The sequence below is a fragment of the Oncorhynchus mykiss genome, chromosome 31 (genome assembly GCF_013265735.2).
Source record: "Oncorhynchus mykiss isolate Arlee chromosome 31, USDA_OmykA_1.1, whole genome shotgun sequence".
In the NCBI taxonomy this organism is placed as follows: Eukaryota; Metazoa; Chordata; class Actinopteri; order Salmoniformes; family Salmonidae; genus Oncorhynchus; species Oncorhynchus mykiss.
In genome coordinates this window covers 16,706,508-16,731,672 of record NC_050571.1, presented here as the reverse complement: position 1 = coordinate 16,731,672, position 25,165 = coordinate 16,706,508, and the positions used below count along the sequence as shown (strand labels likewise).

The 25,165-nt window shown below is 43.9% G+C and overlaps 1 protein-coding gene across 2 annotated transcripts; it reads right to left on the bottom strand.

Moving 5' to 3' along the window:
• Positions 1-5,196: 5,196 nt before the first annotated feature.
• LOC110504391 (potassium channel subfamily K member 4) lies at positions 5,197-24,558 on the bottom strand. Of its 2 annotated transcripts, none has more exons than XM_021583157.2 (8): positions 24,218-24,558; positions 22,968-23,083; positions 14,769-15,052; positions 13,555-13,672; positions 13,101-13,261; positions 12,606-12,792; positions 12,292-12,428; positions 5,197-8,722 (listed from the first exon to the last, which is right to left on the bottom strand). In XM_021583157.2, the coding sequence occupies exons 3-8, from the start codon at positions 14,955-14,957 to the stop codon at positions 7,712-7,714; spliced, it is 1,803 nt and encodes a 600-aa protein (XP_021438832.2). In that variant the 5' UTR covers positions 14,958-15,052; positions 22,968-23,083; positions 24,218-24,558; the 3' UTR covers positions 5,197-7,711. The 2 variants fall into 2 exon arrangements, with proteins under 2 accessions (XP_021438832.2, XP_036826269.1); XM_036970374.1 differs by having other exon boundaries at positions 22,999-23,083.
• Positions 24,559-25,165: the final 607 nt, after the last annotated feature.

The following is a 25,165-nucleotide window of genomic DNA, read 5'->3' as shown; positions in this document are numbered from 1 at the left end:
GAAACTATAATAACAGCATAATGGGATGAGGAAACTGCAATAAAAGCCTCCGCTGACAGATTAACAATCCCGGGCTTCTGAACTGTAATTAACAATGAAAGTGTCAAGAAGAGGGAGAGAGAAAGACCGAGACATGGTGGGACTGGATAACTGGGCTACTCGTTTCTTATAACTGAATGAAAACATTTCAGTAAGTTCTAGGAGTGGGACAAGTGTGTTACATTTATGTAGGACACACACTTAGGAGACATGTCACAGTTATAGAAATAACTAAAGGGAAGACAAATGAGACCATGTCAGTCAAATATGACAAGCCAAGGAATTCGCAAACTCCATTTATCACTTTTTTGCTTTTCAATAGCGACTGGGTATGAAACGGTGGTTTAATATGTTTGAACATAATACTTACCTGAGGATAGAAGGGAGGCCTGTGCAAACATTTTTGTGGTGGGGAAAATCTCCAGAAATATGTATTCGTGTGTGTACTGAATAACACACACCCATCACTGTGGTGGCACACCACCCACTAGCTCTCACATGCCACCTCTCTCTCACACACACACACACACACACATTGCATTGCACACTGAAGTTACTGTCCCACAGCTCTGGATAATATTTTTCTTGCCAAGGAATGAAAGAATGGCATCAGACCTTTTTGCTATAGTGGACGTTTTTCCCTCTGATATCCATATAAAATAATTAAAAGGAGGATTCATTTTCTAAGGATGGGATTGTACCAAAGCTTGATAATAAAAGAGAGCCGCACACTCTTGGAGCTCAGATGCAAAAAATGTAATACCAACGTTTCGACAGCCAAGCTGTCTTCATCAGGGTATAATCACAAACACTGTGGGATGACTCGTTTATATAGTGTCAAAAGACACAGGTGTCTGTAATCATGGCCAGGAGTGGCCTAATATCATTGGTTAATAATCAAATATTAAAATGTCATACAAAGAACAGCATACAAAACAAATGGATAGCATACGATCATAGATTAATTTGACTATACAAGTTTACACACAATTACAATGGCAAAGTCACAATAATCACAAGAATGGCTTCAGATCAAAGTCTACGTTGAGACCAAAGTGCGCAAGGGTCTTTAGATTAAAGATCCAGGCAGCCTGTCGTTTTAACAATAAATTATCAAGGTCACCCCCTCTCCTAGGGAGGGTGACATGTTCGATGCCAATATAACGCAGAGACGAAATCGAGTGGCCTGCCTCCAAGAAGTGGGCCGCAACTGGATAAGTAAAGTTTTTACACCTAATGGTGCTACAATAGATGGCATCATGAGGATGGAAAAGGATGTGGATATATTGAAGCAATATCTCAAGACATCAGTCAGGAAGTTAAAGTTTGGTCGCAAATGTGTCTTCCAAATGGACAATGACCCCAAGCATACTTCCAAAGTTGTGTCAAAATGGCTTAAGCCCTGACCTCAATCCCATAGAACATTTGTTGGCAGAACTGAAAAAGCGTGTGCGAGCAAGGAGGCCTACAAACCTGACTCGGTTACACCAGTTCTGTCAGGAGGAATGGACCAAAATTCACCCCACTTACTGTGGGTAGCATGTGGAAGGCTGCTCGAAATGTTTGACCCAAGTTAAACAATTTAAAGGCAAAACACTCAATTAGTATTTGGTAGCATGTAAACTTCTGACCCCCTGGGAATGTGAATAAATAAATAAAAGCTGAAATAAATAATTCCCTCTACTATTATTCTGACATTTCACATTCTTAAAATAAAGTGGTGATCCTAACTGACCTAAAACAGGGAATTTTTACTAGGATTAAATGTCAGGAATTGTGATAAACTGAGTTTAAATGTATTTGGCTAAGGTGTATGTAAACTTCTGACTTCAACTGTATATTTACACTGAGCTGCACTTCGATACATGGGTCGAAGATGGAAGACTGGTTTACCCAGCAGTGATTGTCCTTTGAAGAATTGTTCTGGTCGTAGTGTTGCAGAGCGAATACCTTAAAGTACCCTGTCGTTCTTCTGAGATTAGCTGTCCTTTCCTAGGCCATGTGCGTTTACAGCTGCTGTTGATAACTCCACGTCTAGGAGGTTTCACTTCTTCTTTAGTGAAAAGTCGTTCAAAGTTCATACCAAGTTGTCATAATCAGCTCGCGCTGTATTCTGGCTGGTCAGGTCGGAATTCACCATTCCAGCGTGGTGATCATCACCTCCACGTTAAAATTCACCATTCCAGCGTGGTGATCATCACCTCCACGTTAAAATTCACCATTCCAGCGTGGTGATCATCACCTCCACGTTAAAATTCACCATTCCAGCGTGGTGATCATCACCTCCACGTTAAAATTCACCATTCCAGCGTGGTGATCATCACCTCCACGTTAAAATTCACCATTCCAGCGTGGTGATCATCACCTCCACGTTAAAATTCACCATTCCAGCGCGGTGATCATCACCTCCACGTTAAAATTCACCATTCCAGCGCGGTGATCATCACCTCCACGTTAAAATTCACCATTCCAGCGCGGTGATCATCACCTCCACGTTAAAATTCACCATTCCAGCGTGGTGATCATCACCTCTACGTTAAAATTCACCATTCCAGCGTGGTGATCATCACCTCCACGTTAAAATTCACCATTCCAGCGTGGTGATCATCACCACGTTAAAATTCACCATTCCAGCGTGGTGATCATCACCTCCATGTTAAAATTCACCCTTTTAAACATTTGGACAGCAGTCCTAACTTTTCTGGAAGTAAATATGCACTGCAAAAAAACACTGTCCCTTTCTCTCTCCCTCCTCGACCGCTCTCCCTCCTCCTCTCCCCCCACTTCCGCTCCCTTCCCTGTCCCTCCATGTCCTACTCTGTTCTTCCTCAGGTCTGGATGATGAGCTGCTTCAGCAGCAGTTGCGGGGGCCAGGGTCAGGGCTGGCTAAGGGCCAGGTAGATTTTAGTACCAAGAACCCCCACCTCATCCTCACCTCAAGGCCCAGCGACAGGGTCGACAACCCAGGCAAGATGACCCGCAAGAAGAGGGCCACCGCAGACACCACCACCTGCTCCAGGTAGGGTAAGCACCTCAGATCCAGATATCAAAAACGTAATGTTATCTACAACCATAGAAGATACTTAGAGGTTTCTCTTTATTTTGGTCTTTGATATACAGAATTACTACACATTTGTTCATAACAATATTACAATCATCAATAATGTTGCAATCAATCTATTGGAGGCTTATAGTCCTGAAATGGATAAAGTGCCTGTGTGGATCAGAATGAGAGTGTTTTCTCTCCATGTCTTCTAACTGTTTTAGGAACTCTGACGTGGTGTCTGCGATCTCTCTACATCGACTTCCGCCAGGACCTGGACTGGAAGTGGATCCACGAGCCGAAGGGCTACAAGGGCTGCCCATACCCCTGGAGCGCTGACAACCACTGCAACATGGTTAGTTAACCCCCAACCACTACAACATGGTTAGTTAATCCCCAACCACTACAACATGGTTAGTTAACCCTCAACCACTACAACATGGTTAGTTAACCCCCAACCACTACAACATGGTTAGTTAACCCCCAACCACTACAACACGGTTAGTTAACCCCCAACCACTACAACACGGTTAGTTAACCCTCAACCACTACAACATGGTTAGTTAACCCTCAACCACTACAACATGGTTAGTTAACCCCCAACCACTACAACATGGTTAGTTAACCCCCAACCACTACAACATGGTTAGTTAACCCTCAACCACTACAGTGGCATAAATGTTCTATCACCTCTGTCACATTCAGGTCTTATGTCTTTATTACCACACACTCAGAGTATGGTTAAAGGAAAACTCCACCCTAAAAAACATTTTGGTATTTGTTTCGTTAGTCCATTGATTATATAGTCCCAAAATGTTTTGCATGTCGGCAGTCAAGTTTAAGATTTATAACTTTCAGAACACAGAAATACAGCTGGTATGATGCAAAACACAGCATCATTCTGGCTGTATTTTTCAAGATATATATACACACACACACACACAAGTATGTGGATACCCCTTCAAATGAGTGGTTTCGGCTATTTGAGCCACACCTGTTGCTGACAGATGTATAAAATCGAGCACACAGCCATGCAATCTCCATAGACAAACATTGGCAGTAGAATGGCCTTACTGAAGAGCTCAACGTGGCACCGTCATAGGATGCCAGCTTTCCAACAAGTAGGTTCATCAAATGTTTGCCCTGCTAGAGCTGCCCCGGTCAACTGTAAGTGCTGTTATTGTGAAGTTGAAATGTCTAGGAGCAACAATGACTCACCTGCGAAGTGGTAGGCCACACAAGCTCACAGAACGGGACTGCCAAGTACTGAAGTGCATAAAAATGGTCTGTTCTCTGTTGCAAACCTCACTACCGAGTTCCAAACTGCCTCTGCAAGCAACGTCAGCACAAGAACTGTTCATCGGCAGCTTCATGAAATGGGTTTCCATGGCCGAGCAGCCACACACAAGCCTAAGATCACCATGCACAATGCCAAGTGTCGGTTGGAGTGGTGTAAAGCTCGCCGCCATTGGACTCTGGAGCAGTGCAAACGCGTTCTCTGGAGTGTTGAATCACGCTTCACCATCTGGCAGTCCAATTGATGAATCTGGCTTTGGCAGATGACAGGAGTTTTTCATGGTTCGGGCTAGGCCCCTTAGTTCCGGTGATGGGAAATCTTAACGCTACAGCATACAATGGAAAGGAAACCACTGTAATTTGTTATTATCATTGTCACAGCTATTATCATTGTTTTTTTATGTGATATTTCATGTGGTACTTTCTCTTGCCCTCACACACAGATCCTGCTGCTGTTTAACAAGCTGAACCCTGAGGCGTCGGCATCTCCGTGCTGCGTACCTCAGGACCTGGAGCCTCTGACCATCGTTTACTTCATGGGCCGAACGCCCAAGGTAGAGCAGCTCTCCAACATGGTGGTCAAGTTCTGCAGGTGCCGCTGACGCAGGAGTCCAGCGGCGGGCCAGGAGGAGGGACTTTAACCAAAACTACAACAAACTACCACTTTTGGTCCTCAAACAAAAAGGACATACTGACCATCTCTAGATTGTCAACCCTTCATTTCACTATGACACATTTTACACAGTCTGGCACAGATGATTTGTTTTCTCACACGCATGAAACACTGAAAATCGTCGTCAGCAATGGGTCTTTTCCCCACTTTCATAAGACTCTGATCTCTACCAAGTTGACTGAAGGGCCCAGTAACTCTGTTACTTAAGATCTGTGCATATATACTGAAGGGAGATGATTTTGATTTGAACTATGGTCTGAAAGAAAGAGAAGCAGAGGGAGAGAAGGGTCTGGGAGGGAGGGAGAGGAAGGAGTAGAAATGAGGCTGAGAGATAGAGGAGAGAGGGAAAGCGAAAGAAAGTAGGGTAGAGTGTGAGGTTGTGTGTCCAGGCAGTAGGGGCCTCCAGCCAGCTCTGCGGTCGAGGGCTGACATCTGCCGCCGTAAACAGGATGAAAAAGATTTCCAGACAGTGACCACTTACGCCAAATTTAAACCCATTTGTGGTGGGAGCAGAGGAGAGAGGGAATAAAACAGAAAGAGGCTTTGAAGGGAGAGACGTGGGCTCATAGGCCCAATTTGGAACACATCAGCTTTGTGCGGGGATAGCTATTTTGCAGCCTTAGCAAATTTGTAACAATCAGGTCTGTCGTAATTGGTCTTTTCACAGCTATAACCACACGTATCTGTCATGTACATTTACGTCTTACTTGATTGCTGTTGCATGTACAATATGTTAGATCGTCTTTGAAGTTTGGCCACGTTAATCACTTTTGATAAGAGGGCTCAACCCAAAATAAGTCCACCCTGAGGCTCAACTTATATTTGAGCGGTTGACACTGAACCTAGTGAGAAACAGAGTGGGTCGGCTGTCGGCCACCAAGTCGGTCCGTTTTATGTGCCAAACACAGAAAGGTGATGAAAATAAGATAATGCCTAGAGAGTTGGACATTGAGTTTGAAAAGTAACCAAACTGGGCTTCCATGAATCCTCTCATCCTCCTCCCCCAGTCCCTCAGCCTTTCTGGGGAAAGGACGTGTGGCCTCTGTAGGGGGAAGAGGACATTAGGGGTGCTGCAGTGAGGTCCCGCTCCCCCCCAGCATCTGTTAGTCCTTTCCACCTAACCACCCCTTACTATATTCAACCTGCACTTATCCCACATTAACACTCTTCTGGGTGTGTGTGTGTCTGACTCAGTGACATTGAGAGCATGTGTAGTGTGTGTGTGCTTTTGTAGTTTGTTTGCTGTGTGTGTGTGCTGTACACGTACGATCTGACATCCCTTCCACCCCACGTCTCCCCAAGGCCTCTCCGTGTATTATGTCATCTCAGGTAGGTTTGATGGGACTTCCCTTTATATTCCGAGAAACAGAATGCCGTCAAAACAAAATGTATGGGTCATTCCACGAATTGAATCCCTTTTGAATCCCTTTGATATTTTAAAAAGGCCCAATGCAGCTGCTTTTCTCAATATCAAATCATTTCTGTGTAACAATTACGTACCTTATTGTGATGGTTTCTTTTTGACCATTTTGATTGACAACAAACAGCTTTTTAGCAAAGAGCAATTTTCCTAGCAAGAATTTTGCTAGGACTGTCAGAGTGGTCTGAGTGGGGAGGGGAAAACTAGCCGTTATTGGTAGAAAGGTTTGGAACTTTCTTATTGGTCTATTAACTCATTTACCGACTGGTGTTGTCACCAAACAGGCCAAAACTCCATCCCACCAAAACAGGCAAAAATGTCAATTTTTTTTTCAAACAGCTCTAACACTAAAAGGGCATTATCATCATGTTAGTGTGGAAATATCTATACAACTTTTTGGGAAGTTTCTATTCAATTGCCCCTGCCTGCTGCACACAAAAACATACATACCTAATCCAGTCAGTGAGGATTTCCGATTATTTAAGATGAAATGGTCAACCCTGTTACTTTATTTGGCACTTAAAGTATTTTTTTAAATTTAACCTCTTGAAAATCATGTTTTTTATTAAGTTGAACTCTGTGCTTTTTATGACAGAATGTTACAATTATGTAAAATAAAATGTTTTGCACCAAATGACACTTCCCAAAAGGGATTCCTGTTGTGGAACGACCCTTATTCAACCAGAGCACTATATATCCCACATGCTGAAGGACACTGGGATATACAGAGAAATGGATGTCTGAAGCCAGATCTAACATGGTTATTCAAAAAAGTCCTTTAGTCAGTGATTTAAAAACCATGGCTGAGGTTTGGGCTGAGCTCCAGTAGCGGACAGCACAGCAGGCTACACCTTCACAGAGGAGATGTTGTATTACACTTACCAGCCAGGAGATGGTGCTATTTCTCAACCCAGTGAGTCTGACTTGACTGAGCTTAGACAGTTTATATATTCTATATCTGTGCTGCTGAGTACATGCATTAGTTTTCATACAAATATATCTCAATGGCGACTATGGTCCTCAGTCAGTGAGATCTAGTATATTGTTGGCCTTTATCCCCAGTACATAATATAACATTGAGCTTTGAGGTCTGCTTCTCCTGTGAACACTAGTAATAAAGACCAGCCTTACTCTCCCCCTTCATGACCTGTGCCTGTCAGACTGTTCATCAGTCTCTGAGATGGGAGAGAGGGGGTTGGGTGGGGGGTGGGGGGTTAGAGGGGGACTGCATGTCACTGTGTCAGTCTCTGAGATGGGAAAGAGGGGGAGGTGTCGGGGGGTTGGAGGGGGGCAGCATGTCACTGTCCCTGTCCTTCAGGGTGCTCCGGTGGGGCAGCTGCCTCCTTATGCTCCTCCTGCGGGGCTTACGGGGGCGAGGACTGACAGCCCCCTCAACCGGCTCGTTCCTGTCACTCAACGTGTCCGACGACTCGTCAATGTAGGCCAAGTTCTCCCCAAAGAAATCTAGCATTTTGCAGCCTGGCGGAGTGGGCATGGGGAGCGGCATGGGTTTCACAGAGAATATGGGCGACATGGGGATGGGCTTGGTGGGGTTGTGGGACTTGGGGAGCTGCTGGAGAGGCACAGGGAACCGGACATCCTCCTGGAAAAATACCTGTCTGGATCCTCCCTGGCTTCCCCTCTCCCCAGTACAGAGAGACCCACTGGCATCAAAACTGGCAAAAGTTATCCCCTGCCCTGGTGTACACATGTCAGAGGTGTGAGAGTCAGAGGAGGAAACTTCTGATCTGGAGTCAGACTCTGGAGACTCGGACAGCGACTTAGACTCAAACGCAGACTCCCCTTGCAGCATCATCATAGCAACAGGATCACGGATATAATCTAACTCCATCACAGAGCGCGCCGCAGGCATCGACAGCGACCTCGCCACCATCCGTCCCAACGGCCTGCCCTCTGACCTCGCACTGACTCTGGAATCCGCCCCTGGTCCTAACCTCGTCCCCTCATTCCTAAACTCGCCCCCCCCTAACCTCACAACCTCCAGACGGGTCATGGAGCGGGTGTGGGAGACCCACCTATTGGGCAGATGTCCATTCTCCCCTATGGCGCCCTGCCTGCCGTGGTGCCCCAGCGCCCCCCTGCGGACCCGCCGCCGGGTGCTGCGTTTCCAGCGCCGCCGCTGCAGCAGGAAGGGGTCGTTGAGGTCCAGAGGGTTGGGGATCCGGAAGTCCATGGACATATTCTGGATGTTCTGGGTCCAGTCTGTAGCATGGGCCCTCAACTCCTCCATCTGAGAGACAGGGGGAGATGGGAAAAGGGTGAGAGAGGTGTGTGTGTGTGAGAGAGAGAGGCAAAGAGAGGTGTGAGAGAGACAGAGAGAGGCAAAGAGAGGCGTGGGAGAGACAGAGAGAGGCAAAGAGAGGCGTGAGAGAGACAGAGAGAGGCAAAGAGAGGTGTGAGAGAGACAGAGAGAGGCAAAGAGGTGTGAGAGAGACAGAGATGGGCAAAGAGAGGTGTGAGAGAGACAGAGATGGGCAAAGAGAGGTGTGAGAGAGAGGCAAAGAGAGGTGAGAGAGAGAGAGGCAAAGAGAGGTGAGAGAGAGAGAGGCAAAGAGAGGTGAGAGAGATAGAGGCAAAGAGAGGTGAGAGAGATAGAGGCAAAGAGAGGTGAGAGAGAGAGGCAAAGAGAGGTAAGAGAGAGAGGCAAAGAGAGGTAAGAGAGAGAGGCAAAGAGAGGTGTGAGAGAGGCAAAGAGGTGTGAGAGAGGCAAAGAGGTGTGAGAGAGGCAAAGAGGTGTGAGAGAGGCAAAGAGGTGTGAGAGAGGCAAAGAGGTGTGTGAGAGGCAAAGAGGCAAAGAGGTGTGAGAGAGGCAAAGAGGCAAAGAGGTGTGAGAGAGGCAAAGAGGTGTGAGAGAGGTGTGTGAGAGGCAAAGAGAGGTGTGTGAGAGAGACACAGCTGCATGTGAGCTCCCACGTTTTTCAGCATGTTTTTACTAAAAGGTAGATTTAGAGTTAGATAAACATAGATTTTTTTGGCAGGGACATATACAGGATACTACCTTCCACAACATAACCTTCACTCCAAATCAAAACTCCTAACCTACAACCTGGTTTTGGATGGAATTACCTGGAAGGATTCCTACTACCGAAGACGATTATTTCCAAGCTATACAGCAAATGCTATGGAAAACAACAGAAACCTGAAAACACCATCCAACCTGGAACTGAGTGAGTAATGTTTAGTCTGAAGCTACTTTTTATTTAAAGCCAAGAAGAAAAATACATTACCATGATATATTTGACTTTATAAGGACTGAATGCTAAGTTAAGGCTACCAAGCTTGCTAGGACAGAACAGATACAACTTCAATTAGCACTGAGGTGTGAAGTGAGAGGTGTCAAAGGCCTTGAGCCCAACAATGGCAGTAGAGTCGCACAGCCTACCCACACAAAGGCAGAGGCCTAGAAGCCCCCTCCCGCTGCTCAGAGGTAATTACAATACAGTACCCTCCGTACGTAAACAATTATAAGGCACGAAAAGAGTACAAAATGAAGCTCCTTATGGAAAATCAAGAAACACTTTTTGCTGACTATTATAAAAATGGGAATATAAGCAACTTAATCTTCCACACAGACCACCCAGTGCTATATTAACACACTGCCCCTCTGTTAAGAAGGGGGGGGGGGTAGCGATGGGTGGAAACTCAGGATATTAGACAATGAAGACTGAGTCAACCAATGTGAACTTTTACTGTTCCAGATTTGTACAGTAATGGTTCAGGGCAAACAATTTCAGCTGGACTTTCACATCACAGAGATATCTTATCCTGCTGAGCTCTCTCTTGAGAAAGATACCCCGAGCGTGTCAGACCAGACCTCTTCATTATACAACCCCGCAGATGAGCAACCCGTAAAGGTTGACAGGAAAGTCAACCTCCCAGCACAGAGTACTACTCCCTAGTTGAATTGAAGGATAAATTCTGTTTGGGGGAAAACCATACATGACAACATCTATGTACACAAACAACAACAAGTGTGCTGTTAAAACTGGCACACAAAAAAACACCCACTTCAACATATATATCAACAAATTGGCAAAGGCACTATAACAGTCAGCATCCAGCCTCACCCTACTAGAATCTGAAATCAAATGGACTGTTTGCTGATGATCTGGTGCTTCTGTCCCCAACCAAGGAGGGCCTACAGCAGCACCTAGATCTTCTGCAAAGATTCTGTCAGACCTGGGCCCTGACAGTAAATCTCAGTAAGCCAAAATTAATGGTGTTCCAAAAAAGGTCCAGTTGCCAGGACCACAATACATATTCCATCTAAACACCGTTGCCGGAGAGCACACAAAAAACTATACATACATCGGCTTAAACATCAGCGCCACAGTTAACTTCCACAAAGCTGTGAATGATCTGAGAGACAAGAAGGGCCTTCTATGCCATCAAAAGGAACATAAAATTAAACATACTAATTAGGATCTGGCTAAAAATACTTGAACCAGTTATAGAACCCATTGCCCTTTATGGTTGTGAGGTCTACAGTCCGCTCACCAACCAAGAATTCACCAAATGGAACAAACACGAAATTGAGACTGCATGCAGAATTCTGCAAAAATATCCTTTGTTTACAAGAATTATACCGATACCCGCTAATTATCATAATCCAGAAAAGAGATGTTAAATTCTACAACCACCTAAAAGGAAGCGATTCCCAAACCTTCCCATAACAAAGCCATCACCTACAGAGAGATGAACCTGGAGAAGAGTCCCCTAAGCAAACTGGTCCTGGGGCTCAAGAGTGGTGCAGCGGTCTAAAGCACTGCATCTCAGTGCAAGAGGTGTCACTACAGATCCTGGTTCAAATCCAGGCTGTATCACATCTGGCTGTGATTGGGAGTCTCATAGGGCGGCACGCAATTGGCCCAGCATCGTCCAGGTTTGGCCGGGGTAAGCAGTCATTGTAAATAAGAATTTGTTCTTAACCGACTTGTCTAGTTAAATAAATATATTACAAAAATAAAATAAAAAGAGAGTAGACAGGCTATGTGCACACTGCCCACAAAATGAGGTGGAAACTGAGCTGCACTTCATACCCTCCTGCCAAATGTATGACCATATTAGAGACACATATTTCCCTCAGATTACACAGACACAAAGAATTCGAAAACAAATCTAATTTTAATAAACTCCCATATCTGTTGGGTAAAATACCACAGTGTGCAATCACAGCAGCAAGATTTGTGACCTTTTGCCACAGAAGAACAAACACCATTGTAAATACAACCTATATTTGTTTATTTTCCCTTTTGTACTTTAACTAATTTGCAACACTGTATAGACATGATATTACATTTGAAATGTCTATTTTGGAACTTGTTTGAGTAATATTTACTGTTCACATTGTTTATTTCACTTTTGTTTATCCATTTCACTTGCTTTGGCAATGTATACATACGTTTCCCAGGCCAATAAAGCCCCTTGAATTGAATTTAGAGAGAGAGAAAGGTGAGAGAGAGAGAGAAAGGTGAGAGAGAGAGAAAGAAGTGAGAGAGAGAGAGAGAAAGAGGTGAGAGAGAGAGAAAGAGTTGAGAGAGAGAGAGAGAAAGAGGTGAGAGAGAGAGGTGAGAGAGAGAAAGAGGTGAGAGAGAGAGGTGAGAGAGAAAGAGGTGAGAGAGAAAGAGGTGAGAGAGAGAAAGAGGTGTGAGAGAGAGAGACAGAGTGAAAGAAACCCAGAGACAGAGAGAAAGACCGAGGGATAAAGGATAAGTAAATATTGACAGTTAAAATCCAAAGTGCCCCCAGTAAATCCTTGTCCAGCCCTTCACTTTGTGTGTCCCACTCACTACCACTCACCTCAGCACGTGTTTTCTTGGACAGCACCCGCAGCCAGTTCCCGATCATGGTGAGTATGGAGGCAAAGTAAGCCAGGCCAAACACTATCCAGAGCCACACCAGGGGCTTAAACAGATCTCCGTCCCGTCGGTTAGCACCTACGCACAGGGACATTTACGCATTGATGCATGCACGTGCACACACAAACAAAGGACCTTCGATAGGTACCCATGAAATGATTTGTATCTTTCATAGCGTGTATCCTGAAAGGGATGTGTAGAGTATGTACTCTCCAGATTCTATACTGTCCAAAGTGTGTACAGTTCACTTCACACCTGCTACGTAGTCTCCAAAGCCGACCGTGGTGAGGGTGATGACCACAAAGTAGAGCGCCTCCAGAAAGGACCAGTCCTCCACTTCCTTAAACACCAGCGTTGGCACGGCGAGGAAGATCAGACAGCCAATCAGGATGGACAGAACAGCAGACATGATCCGTACATAGGTGGGACTGACCCGCCGCTTCTGAGAGAGGGGCAGAGAGAGAGAGGGACACAAAATAAGGGAAAGAGTGAGGTGGATGGAGAGGGTAAGATCTTCCTCAAGACTCTAATAATGTGTATTTTCTTTGATAAAAAGTAATACAAAAAAAATGATTGCTAATTTCAGATTCTATTCTACTTGTGTGTAAACATGTTTCAAGTGCTAGAGTCCAAGACGGCGGCCTCTTCTGTTTACAGCACAGTGACATCACTTAAGCAGCCCCTGAGATAGGCAAGTACAATGAGATGACATCCTAAAAATGAAGCAGCCCCGAGACAAGACAGTCTCACCAGGAAGATCGTCTCCATCTTCCACACGGCCTTCCTCAGCCCCGTCCCCATGTGGTCCCCGACACCAGCCAGCAGGAACCCAAACATGGGAATCCCTACCAGGGCATAACACACGCAGAACAGCTGGCCCCATTTGGTCCTGGGAGAAAGGTTACCAAACCCTGAGGACAAAGGGAAACCATACACATTCACTTATATGTTAATCTATATCATTTAAAAATTTGTCAATTTCGCCAGCAACCCACTGGGCACAGACGTCAATTCAACGTCTATTCTATGTTGGCTCAACGTAATTTCATTGAAACAACGTTGATTCAACCAGCGTGTGCTCTTGAGGTTTACTGTATTTTCCAAGATGGGATTATTTATTTTCTGTCAAATTCCAAATGCACATCTGGCTGATTAGGTTGTTACCAAAGGGTTTGCAGGAGGGGGAAAATGAACAAAGGCTCACCAATGGTGGTGATGATGGTACCACAGAAGAAGAAGGCGCTGGCCAGGTCCCACCTGCTAGTGAAGTTGGTGGAGCTGTGTTTTACGTCCAGGCCTGCCTCCACCGCCTTCACCACACTCTGACAGTACAGAGACAGAACAGAGGTTGGCTTTATCTACACCTGTCATTACCAGTCTTAGGCTGGTTCCATCTACACCTGCTCATTACCCGTCTTAGGCTGGGTCCACACCTGCTCATTACCAGTCTTAGGCTGGTTCCATCTACACCTGCTCATTACCCGTCTTAGGCTGGGTCCACACCTGCTCATTACCAGTCTTAGGCTGGGTCCATCTACACCTGCTCATTACCCGTCTTAGGCTGGGTCTACACCTGCTCATTACCAGTCTTAGGCTGGGTCCATCTACACCTGCTCATTGCCTGTCTTAGGCTGGGTCCATCTACACCTGCTCATTACCCGTCTTAGGCTGGGTCCATCTACACCTGCTCATTACCCGTCTTAGGCTGGGTCCATCTACACCTGCTCATTACCCGTCTTAGGCTGGGCCCATCTACACCTGCTCATTACCCGTCTTAGGCTGGGCCCATCTACACCTGCTCATTACCCGTCTTAGGCTGGGCCCATCTGCACCTGCTCATTACCCGTCTTAGGCTGGGTCCATCTACACCTGCTCATTACCCGTCTTAGGCTGGGTCTATCTACACCTGCTCATTACCCGTCTTAGGCTGGGTCTACACCTGCTCATTACCCGTCTTAGGCTGGGTCCATCTACACCTGCTCATTACCCGTCTTAGGCTGGGTCTACATCTGGGGTGTGTTCTTTTTAGGATTTTAGTTTTTGGTCAAAAAGACTAAAATCACCAGGAAGTCTGCTAAGTATTCAACAAAAAAATTTATAATAACTGACGTGATCGTGTAATGTAATTTTCAAAGCCCTTTTGGTGCTTAGTTGTGGTTAATTTACAAATGACCATCCGCGTCGACAAAAGTTGTCCTGCTGCTGAATCTAGTTGCCTACCCCTGGCTACACTTTCTCAGGTGGGGCTCTACACCAATCTTAGTCTGTTTAGATTCTTCTGAATCCAGTTGCCTACCCCTGGCTACACTTTCTCAGGTGGGGCTCTACACCAATCTTAGTCTGTTTAGATTCTTCTCAGATGTGTTTAAACTCATCTTCCCGGTCTGTGAAATGTGTGTGCGCTTTGGTGTGGGTTACCTTTATGAGGTCGCTGAGGTTCTGTGCAGTGACACATGAGTGGTTTCCGAGGAAGTCACGTGTGGTGCAGAGCAGCTTCTCATGCTCCTGGCTCTCCTTGGGGCTTTCCACGTTCCGGAACACCAACGCCCCCATCACCAGGTACAGCATGACCCCCGCCAGCAGGGCCAGCAGGGTGGGGCAGCGCATTGCCCCGAACTCACCCCCCACACCACAGGGGTCAGGGGTTAGGGTTCGCCAGAATTTGCTCTACGACCTCTTCCACGATACACACGGTGGCACAGCTAGACACACAGGCACCATTCTTAGAACTGTATGTGTGTATGGGCTTTTGCTATCATTGTGGGGACCAGAAGTCCCCACAAGGATAGTAAAACAAGGAACATTCAGACGAGTAAGGACATTTCGCCAGTCCCCACAAGGAAATAGGCTATTTTAGGGGTTAGGATTATGGTTAGAATTAGGGTTACGTTTAGGTAAAATAGGATTTTGAATGTGTGTTAGTGCTGAGCGATTAATTGAAATTACCAACATCCGTTCAATTATTTGAATTCCATTTCATCATTTTTTTTCCCCCTGCAAGCTCGCTCGATATGCAGTTTCTGAAGAGATAAATCAAATCAAGCCTGAACTGTGTAATGTACACTGAACGAAAATATAAACGCAACATGTAGTGTTGGTCACATGTTTCATGAACGGAAATAAAAGATACCAGAAATGTTCCATGTGCACAAAAAGGTTATTTATCTCAGATTATGTTCACATTCCTGTTAGTGAGCATTTCTCCTTTGCCAAGATAATCCATTCACTTGACAGGCATATCAAGAAGCTGATTAAACAGCATGACCTTGTACTGGGGACAATAAAAAGGCCACTCAAATGTGCAGTTTTTTTCCCACAACACAATGCCAGAGAAGTCTCAAGTTGAGGGAGCGTGCAATTGGCATACTGACTGCAGGAATGTCCACCAGAGCCGTTGCCAGATAATTTAATGTTAATTTCTCTACCATAAACCGCCTCCAATGTCGTTTTAGAGAATTTGGCAGTACATCCAACCGGTCACACAACCACAGGCCACGTATAACCATGCCAGCCCAGGACCACCACATCCGACTTCTTCACCTGTGGGATCGTCCGAGACCAGCCAACTGGACAGCTGATTAAACTGTGGGTTTGCACAACAAAGAATTTATGCATACACTGTCAGAAACAGTCTCAGGGAAGGTCATCTGTGTGCTCGTTGTCCTCAGGTCTTGGCCTGACTGCAGTTCGACGTCGGAACCGATTTCAGTGGGAAAATGCTCACCTTCGATGGCCACTGGCATGCTGGGGAAGTGTTTTCTTCACGGAGGAATCCCAGTTTCAACTATACCGGACAGATAGTGTATGGTGTTGTGTTGGCGAGTGGTGTGCTGATGTCAACGTTGTGAACAGAGTGCCCCATGGTGGCGATGGGGTTATGGTATGGGCAGTCATAATCTACGGACAATGAACAATAGCATTTTATCGATGGCAATTTGAATGCACAGAGATACCATGACGACATCGTGAGGCCTGTTGTTGTGCCATTCATCCGCTGTCATTACCTCATGTTTCAGCACGATAATGCACGGCCCCATGTCGCAAGGATCTGTACACAATTCCTGGAAGCTGAAAATGTCCCAGTTCTTCCATGGCCTGCAAACTCTGCATACTCACCAGACACGTCACCCATTGGAACATGTTTGGTATGCTCTGGATCAATGTGTAGCACAGTGTGTTCCAGTTCCGGCCAATAGTCATCAACTTCGCACCGAAATTGAAGAGGAGTGGAACAACATTCCACAGGCCACAATCAACAGCTTAATCAACTCTATGCGACGGAGATGTGTCGTGCTGCATGAGTCAAATGGTGGTCACACCAGATAGTGACTGGTTTTCTGATCCACGCTCCAATCACTACCATCATTGGGCTTGTATTTCTTATTTTATTCAGTGTTATTACAGCATTCAACCCACATTAATGGGTTAGTGCATTGATTGTAAAAACATTTTTTTACAAAACCATTATTCTTTTATTAATAATTTAACCAAAACCGAACAGACCTCAAAAAGCACTAATTGCTCAGCATTAACGTGTGTGTGTATATTCAATGATGATGATCCCTTTATGGAAATTAGATCACAGCAACAACGTTGATAATGGGGATTTTTTTCATCAAGGAAACAGCACAGAGCTGGGTCGTTCTCTGGTCATTTCCGGAACATGAAAGTAAGTGTGAGACAAGATATGAAGCTCATCTCCAATAGGAATTGAATCACTTTTTGACAGCATCCCTTTTGATTTAATCAACACGTTCCATACGTTTGTCCATGGAAGAAGAGAGCAGAACGGGACTTTTTGGACTGGAATTCACAAACATTCAAGAGATAAAGGTGCTCAGAGTTGACCCATTTTGCATACCCTGCAACAAGTCTTCATTACTGAGAAAGATAAGCAGTTGAGTTTGATATCATTTAAACGCTTACTAACAGGGTTGTCAAACTACTTGATAATTTCTTGGGGGGAAAAAGTTGCATAAAAACAGTTTTTTTCTTCATATTCGCATATGGTGTAGCTCAGACCCTACTCTATATTTGAGATTTTTGTGTCTGCCATCGGTTGAGCAGCAGCCAGCCAGCCAGAGGTTGAGACATAACATGGTGAGTGTCATAGAAATTCATAGAATGGACCTTTCCCTTCAGACCACTGCAAATTAGCTGGTACACCATTGACATTGTTTAATTGTATTGACATTGTAACTTCTAATTATTGTAGATTTCAAAAGATACTGCACACAAAACCATGAAAATGAATAAGAGGCCAATATGCAAAACAAATAATGTACTTAATGTAATTCATGCTCAAAAGAACACAAAAAGTGAAAAGACAGCCCATACGTTTCGGCCTTGTCTTCATCAGTACTGTACAAACAAATTAGGAAGACACGTACTTTAAGAGCCAATTTATGCTTGATCTGAAAATGTGATCGGAGACGCCGTATGCATGGTGTGACGCAATTGCGAAGCCTCTGGAGGCACACAGCCAAATTGAGCTCTGTACTACATCGCCATGCGCCTCAGGTTTTGTAACAATGTGGAGGACTCCGTATATCCCCGCATTGACATAATTGGTTAACGGTAGGTGAGGACGGGAGGTCCTGTATAAACAAACTAACTTCCTCGAAAACTCCTTCACAACAGCTCTGCGCTGCTCGGCCATGTATGAATGGCCCGACTTCTGCAGAGGCGATATCACAGTAAATGCTGCACGGCCAATGCAGACATCAGATTGACCATAAAGCGCCTTTGTTAAACATCTGCTGTGCTTAACAGGCGCAAGCAGCTAGTTGATCAGACTGGTGAATAGGGAGTCAATGCATATTATCAAGAAATATGTAGATGTTTTAATTGTTTTATTTGAAATTCAAATGTCGCATTTAATTGAAAATTGAAAACGATCTAGGCTGCGACAGATAGCCTTGCGGTTAGAGCGTTGGGCCAGTAACCGAAAGGTAGCAAGTTCGAATCCCCGAACTGACAAGGTATTAACCCCCTGTTTCTAGGCCGTCATTGTAAATAAGTTGTTCTTAACTGACTTGCCTAGTTAAATAAAGGTTAAAAAATATATAGCAATATCAGAAGCAATAGATATGAAATACATATATGCTAATATGATGAGGATACAATGAGGATGAAGCAGCTGTGCTTAACAAGGGACTTTCCTTTTTCCGACACCGAGACCCAACCCCTTCCAAACCAAGGGAGAACGTTTTTTCATTCAGGAACTAGTCTACCTCAGGTGTGTGGTGCCAATGAGGATAATCGTCGAGGATTCAGATCTAAGAGCATTCTGCCCCCTTGTAAATAACGCAGCGATTGACACGCTTTTGCAAGCTTGTGGCGAGAGATGTTGATAATTTGTTTGTTGGTAATGACAAGAAAATAGCTTCCAATTCTTGCAAAGACACAAAGAGACATGTTTTATTCCATCTAAAAAAAATCAAAACCTTATCTTCAAGACCTGTGATAAGGGAGGTGGATTGGCATGCATGAATATATCTGTCTATGATTTAAATCCATAGACAATTGTCTGACAGACTCCTACTGCAAACTCAAAGGTAACCCTACCTGTGTATAAAACTGAAACATACTTTTCTCAGCTGAGGCAGTTTACCTGACTGACAAGGAGCGGGGCTACCTCCTCAACAAGCAGCCCACCACAGCCTGTTATGTATATTTTCACCAAAAACGCACAATGATTACCAGAAGTTTCCCCTTGTTTCGACTGGGACAAGTAATGACTAACCAAGTCTTTGTCTAATTTCCATATCAGACCTCTTTACTAAACTACCATCCTAATGAAGAGACACAGGCGACTTCAATTATCTGAACTATGATAGGCCTACCTTTCTTGTAACTATGGACAACTAGTTTGTACACCAACATTCCCCACAACATTGGACTGGAGGCTTTACGTTGCTCTTTAGACTCCAGAGGGGCTCTACTCCTCCAACCCAAATGGCTGAGTTGGTACAAAGAACTGTGTTTTGTTTGGAGAGGATTATCTGTAATCCCGAGGCACTTCGATGGGCCCCTGAGTATGCCAACACGTACGGGCCTCATGATAAATTCCAATTCTAATCATCCTTTTTCTGATAACACTGTTCTACAAAACGCTATATTTATGTTTTTATCACACGAACATGCACCAAAAACGGAACTGGACTCGTTCCATTAGTATACATTTTATAGACAAATGATTTGACAATTCCTTCTACCGTCTGTCAAACCGAAAGCCTTCTTCACGCATCAAGTTAACATCTGACTCTGAGTAGGGGCTTGCCGTACAGCCAATTCTGATTCATCAGACGCTCACTCGCTGCACTAGAAATTAGGATTTTATTATTTAATCAAATTGTACTCAAATTTCCGTCAGGTTACTTCACAGAAAGTTTGGACTCTGCTCTCAATAAAGGCTATGGACAAACGTGACACATTACAAGGCAAACACAACAACAATAAAAAATATTTTTCTGTGGTGTGCTGTACCACACACTCATTACGGACCTGACATTAAAAATATTATTAGACAACACTGGCATGTATTGCAAACTGTGGGCTCAGATGCGTTTCATGATGTTCCCCTGTTCACTCACTCCACGTCCCGCTGCCTGGGACATGCTGGTTCGCGCAGACACTTGACGCATTGAACGTCTGGATGAAGCGGATGATTTCTTCCCCTGCCGCAATTGTGCGGGTATTCTAAAGTGCAACCGTTTAAAATCTTTCGTTACAAATAAAGAATACACCAATATATTCCTTAACTGTGGATCTAGCAATGTAGTGTATCTATGCTCTTGCCCATGTGGCTTGCAATACACCTGCATTACGCGAAGAGAACTACGGTTACGCATCAACGAGCACCGCAGTGCCATCCAAAGAAATGACCCGAAATCACCAGTGGCTAGATATTTCCTGAGGCTAATCATGCTGTGACTGATCTTAAGTTCTGTGCCGTCTCTCTCCCACGGCACTCTGAGTTTTTTAGCATACTTGGGTATTTCATATATATTGCTTCTGATAGTTATGTAGCCAATACGTTTTATTTTGTCAATTGTGACGTTTTAATTGTTATTGTTTTATATACTTCTACATATTCCTTGCTAATAGGCATAGACTGCATATTCTCCAGTAGGCTATCTAATCAACTATTTGCTGGCGCCTGTTATGGACAGCAGGTGTCTCCTTAAATACGTATCTTCCTAATTTGTTTGTACTGCACTGATGAAGACGAGGCCGAAACATATGCTCCGTTTTATAGCATCTTTCCCTTTTTGTATTATTTTGAGCTTGTATTAAATTAAGTACATTATTTTTAATCTCTGTATCCTTGGCGTATTATTTTTCATGGTTATGAGTGCGAATACCTTTCGAACTCTACATACTTAATAATTATTATGGTAACACACAGCCCAGTCTCATAGACATAACATAATAAATAAATCCGAGACTCAAATTAGCAAGAGGGTGCTTGGTCGGTGAATGGGTGGGCATATAATGAGGATGTCTAGCAACCCAAAGGTTGTGTGTTTGAATCTCATCATGGACAACTGTAGCTAGTTAGCAACTTTTCATCTACATTTTTGCTACTTTAACTTCTTAGCACGTTACCTAACCCTTTTTGCTAACCATAGCTCCGAACCTTAACCCTTAGCCTAGCTAACATTATAACAAGTTGGAATTCGTAACATACATTTAGCAAATTCACAAACACATTGTACGTTTCACAAATTCATAACATGTCCATCCGTTTCGTATGATATCCACAAATTAATACATACCATACGAAACGTAACATATTATACTAAATGGAGAGTATCAGATTTACAGTGGGGCAAAAACGTATTCAGTCAGCCACCAATTGTGCAAGTTCTCCCACTTAAAAAGATGAGAGAGGCCTGTAATTTTCATCATAGGTACACTTCAACTATGACAGACAAAATGACAGAAAAAAAATCCAGAAAATCACATTGTAGGATTTTTAATGAATTTATTTGCAAATTATGGTGGAAAATAAGTATTTGGTCAATAACAAAAGTTTCTCAATACTTTGTTATATACCCTTTGTTGGCAATGACAGAGGTCAAACGTTTTCTGTAAGTCTTCACACACTGTTGCTGGTATTTTGGCCCATTCCTCCATGCAGATCTCCTCTAGAGCAGTGATGTTTTGGGGCTGTTGCTGGGCAACACAGACTTTTTAACTCCCTCCAAAGATTTTCTATGGGGTTGAGATCTGGAGACTGGCTAGGCCACTCCAGGACCTTGAAATGCTTCTTACGAAGCCACTCCTTCGTTGCCCGGGCGGTGTGTTTGGGATCATTGTCATGCTGAAAGACCCAGCCACGTTTCATCTTCAATGCCCTTGCTGATGGAAGGAGGTTTTCACTCAAAATCTCACGATACATGGCCCCATTCATTCTTTCCTTTACACGGATCAGTCGTCCTGGTCCCTTTGCAGAAAAACAGCCCCAAAGCATGATGTTTCCACCCCCATGCTTCACAGTAGGTATGGTGTTCTTTGGATGCAACTCAGCATTCTTTGTCCTCCAAACACGACGAGTTGAGTTTTTACTAAAAAGTTATATTTTGGTTTCATCTGACCATAGGACATTCTCCCAATCTTCTTCTGGATCATCCAAATGCTCTCTAGCAAACTTCAGACGGGCCTGGATATGTACTGGCTTAAGCAGAGGGACACGTCTGGCACTGCATGATTTGAGTCCCTGGCGGCGTAGTGTGTTACTGATGGTAGGCTTTATTACTTTGGTCCCAGCTCCCTGCAGGTCATTCACTAGGTCCCCCCATGTGGTTCTGGGATTTTTGCTCACCGTTCTTGTGATCATTTTGACTCCATGGGGTGAGATCTTGCGTGGAGCCCCAGATCGAGGGAGATTATCAGTGGTCTTGTATGTCTTCCATTTCCTAATAATTGCTCCCACAGTTGATTTCTTCAAACCAAGCTGCTTACCTATTGCAGATTCAGTCTTCCCAGCCTGTTGCAGGTCTACAATTGTGTTTCTGGTGTCCTTTGACAGCTCTTTGGTCTTGGCCATAGTGGAGTTTGGAGTGTGACTGTTTGAGGTTGTGGACAGGTGTCTTTTATAGTGATAACAAGTTCAAACAGGTGCCATTAATACAGGTAACGAGTGGAGGACAGAGGAGCCTCTTAAAGAAGAAGTTACAGGTCTGTGAGAGCCAGAAATCTTGCTTGTTTGTAGGTTACCAAATACTTATTTTCCACCATAATTTGCAAATCAAATCATTAAAAATCCTACAATGTGATTTTCTGGATTTTTTTCCCTCATTTGGTCTGTCATAGTTGAAGTGTACCTATGATGAAAATTACAGGCCTCTCATCTTTTTAAGTGGGAGAACTTGCACAATTGGTGGCTGACTAAATACTTTTTTGCCCCACTGTATGTACAGGATAATATGAAACGGTCAGACTAGGAGTACCATCTCTTGAATGTTTCGGCATTCAGGTCCAAAAAGTCATTTTCGGAGCACTTCTATAGTAGGCAAATATGTATGGAAGGTTTTATTCAAATCAAAAGGGGTGCAGTCAAAAAGTGAATTCAAGTAGATATACCCATAGAGGAACGTATGACCTTACTACCGTTAAGACATTGTGCTCTAAGCCACCTCACTTGTCCACGTTTTATTCATCCTGAAGATCTGGTGATGGAGAGATCTCTCCTCGATCTCTCTCTCTCCTCTCTACCAGGCCCAGGGCTAAAAGGGGGAATAGTAGGAGGGTTCAGACCAGCGTCCACGTTAGGGCCCGTCATAATAACACATGGAGACACACACCAGACTACCCTGGATATCAGCTGGCTAAAGTTTAAACGATTAACCTCTGCCAACCTGCTAAACATACGTCTCGCTGTTAATCTAAGTATGTTTAGGGTGCTTATCTTTATTTAGTGTAAACGGTTTTCTTTAATTAAATGATATTCACCCCCCATCTACACAGGTACTGTATCATGAGAGTGCCGGTTCAAAGGCAGCCAATTGGGGAAGAGAACCAGAAGATGGCCATGGTGTTCCAAAGAACTTGTGTCAACGTTCTGATATTTCCCAGAGTTCTCTGTTAGCATTCTGATCTAATGGACTGCATTGGTTTGTATGGACGTTCTCGCCCTCAGCCTTGGCTGAAAATGTATTATTTGTTATCGTTGTCTAAACCGATCTTGACATATTTTGATATTTTTGTAAGACATGACTGACCTAACCCCAAAAAAGCAAACGTGTGTTTGATGTGTTGTGAAATATCCCAGCTCAAACAGTCTGACATATGTTGTAATAAATCATCATGTTTCCAAAATATTGCAATTAAAAACAAAAAGGAGTATCGAACTGCCAAGGAGAGACTTGGCTTTGGAACAAGTCTCCACCTAGCTCATAAGAATACTGCAGATATGGCCAAGTTTATATTTGTCTAACAATTCATTTTAAGATACATTTGTCATTAAATAAAATGTGATGTTATGAGTAATTTATACTGAGGGATTAAAGTTAAATCAAAGAATGTTTCCAACATTTCCCTCAGCATTTGATATTGCCCAAATCAATGACTGAAAGCTATGAATCAGTATTTGAGGAGAAAAACACAATCGAGCACGCAGTCAAGCAAGTAAGTAAATAATTCAATGAAACAATAATTCACAAAAACAGATACGGATGACCCCACCAGAACCAACACTTGAGAACAGAAAAACATTTTATCCATACAACGATGCTGGTTAGTTGTCCCTTGCAATCAACACAAACAAGTATATAAATATATTCAGACAGTACTGTATATGACTAAATGGTAAACAAACATCTGAACAAAGTATTTCCAAAGCAAGTAACTTTAAGTCCTACCTGATTTCAGGAGAAACTGAAGTACCGGTATGCGCTTCGCGGTGTCAAGGCTCTTCTCACCATCAAACGCTCTGTGAGTAGGAGTGTGTATGTCCACATTCTCAAAGAGTAGAAGAGTGTGTGTGTCGACTGAGTAAGAGTGTGTGTCCAGTGGTGGGAAGGTGTTTCCCCATGCTCAGGACTCTACAGCACTGTGATGGAGGAGAAGGGGGATTCTAGGAGGAGTGTGTGTGTGCATGTGTATCTTAGGGCCGGGAGTTTTGGGGCACTTTTTAAGCACTGTGGTCTGACACCAGCCTCTCCAAAGCTCGCTGTGGAGTCAGCCAAGCAAGCAGCACTGTGCTTTTACCAGTATTTCCAGCATTGTCCATTAGTTGCTACAGGTAGGAAATTCTAGGAAATATTTTGTGATTGACACAAGCTGTCTCCAATCAATCAATCAATGTCTGGTTGTGCGTGTGTTTAGCAGAGGGAATTGCCTAATCCAGGGGAGGCGTAGCTCTGCGAATCTTAATCGCACAAAACCTATTATTTGGCAAGGAATACTACTTGTAGATTAGTGACTCTACACCTCAATTTGCTCAAGCCTCTCCAACAGACTCAGAAGTTGTAGCTAAAAATAGGTCATACAGTGGCAAGAAAAAGTATGTGAACCCTTTGGAATGACCTGGATTTCTGCATATATTAGTCATAAAATTTGATCTGATGTTCATCTAAGTCACAACAATAGACAGACACAGTGTGCTTTAACTAATAACACACACATTATTGTGTTTTCTTCTCTATGTTGAATACATCATTTAAACATTCACAGTTTAGGTTGGGAAAGTATGTGAACCCCTAGGCTAATGACTTCTCCAAAAGCTAATTGGAGTCAGGAGTCAGCTAACCCGGAGTCCAATCAATGAGATGAGATTGGAGATGTTGGTTAGAGCTGCCTTGCCCAAT

What these genes read in the sequence shown, in the direction of transcription:
- LOC110504391 (XM_021583157.2), bottom strand. Translation starts at nt 14,957, where the DNA reads ATGCGCTGCCCCACCCTGCTGGCCCTGCTGGCGGGGGTCATGCTGTAC. An exon ending in ACCTCAGCGACCTCATAAAG is followed by an intron (nt 13,673 to 14,768) that starts GTAACCCACACC and finishes CTGTACTGTCAG; the next exon opens with AGTGTGGTGAAGGCGGTGGA. An exon ending in TACCATCATCACCACCATTG is followed by an intron (nt 13,262 to 13,554) that starts GTGAGCCTTTGT and finishes CTTTGTCCTCAG; the next exon opens with GGTTTGGTAACCTTTCTCCC.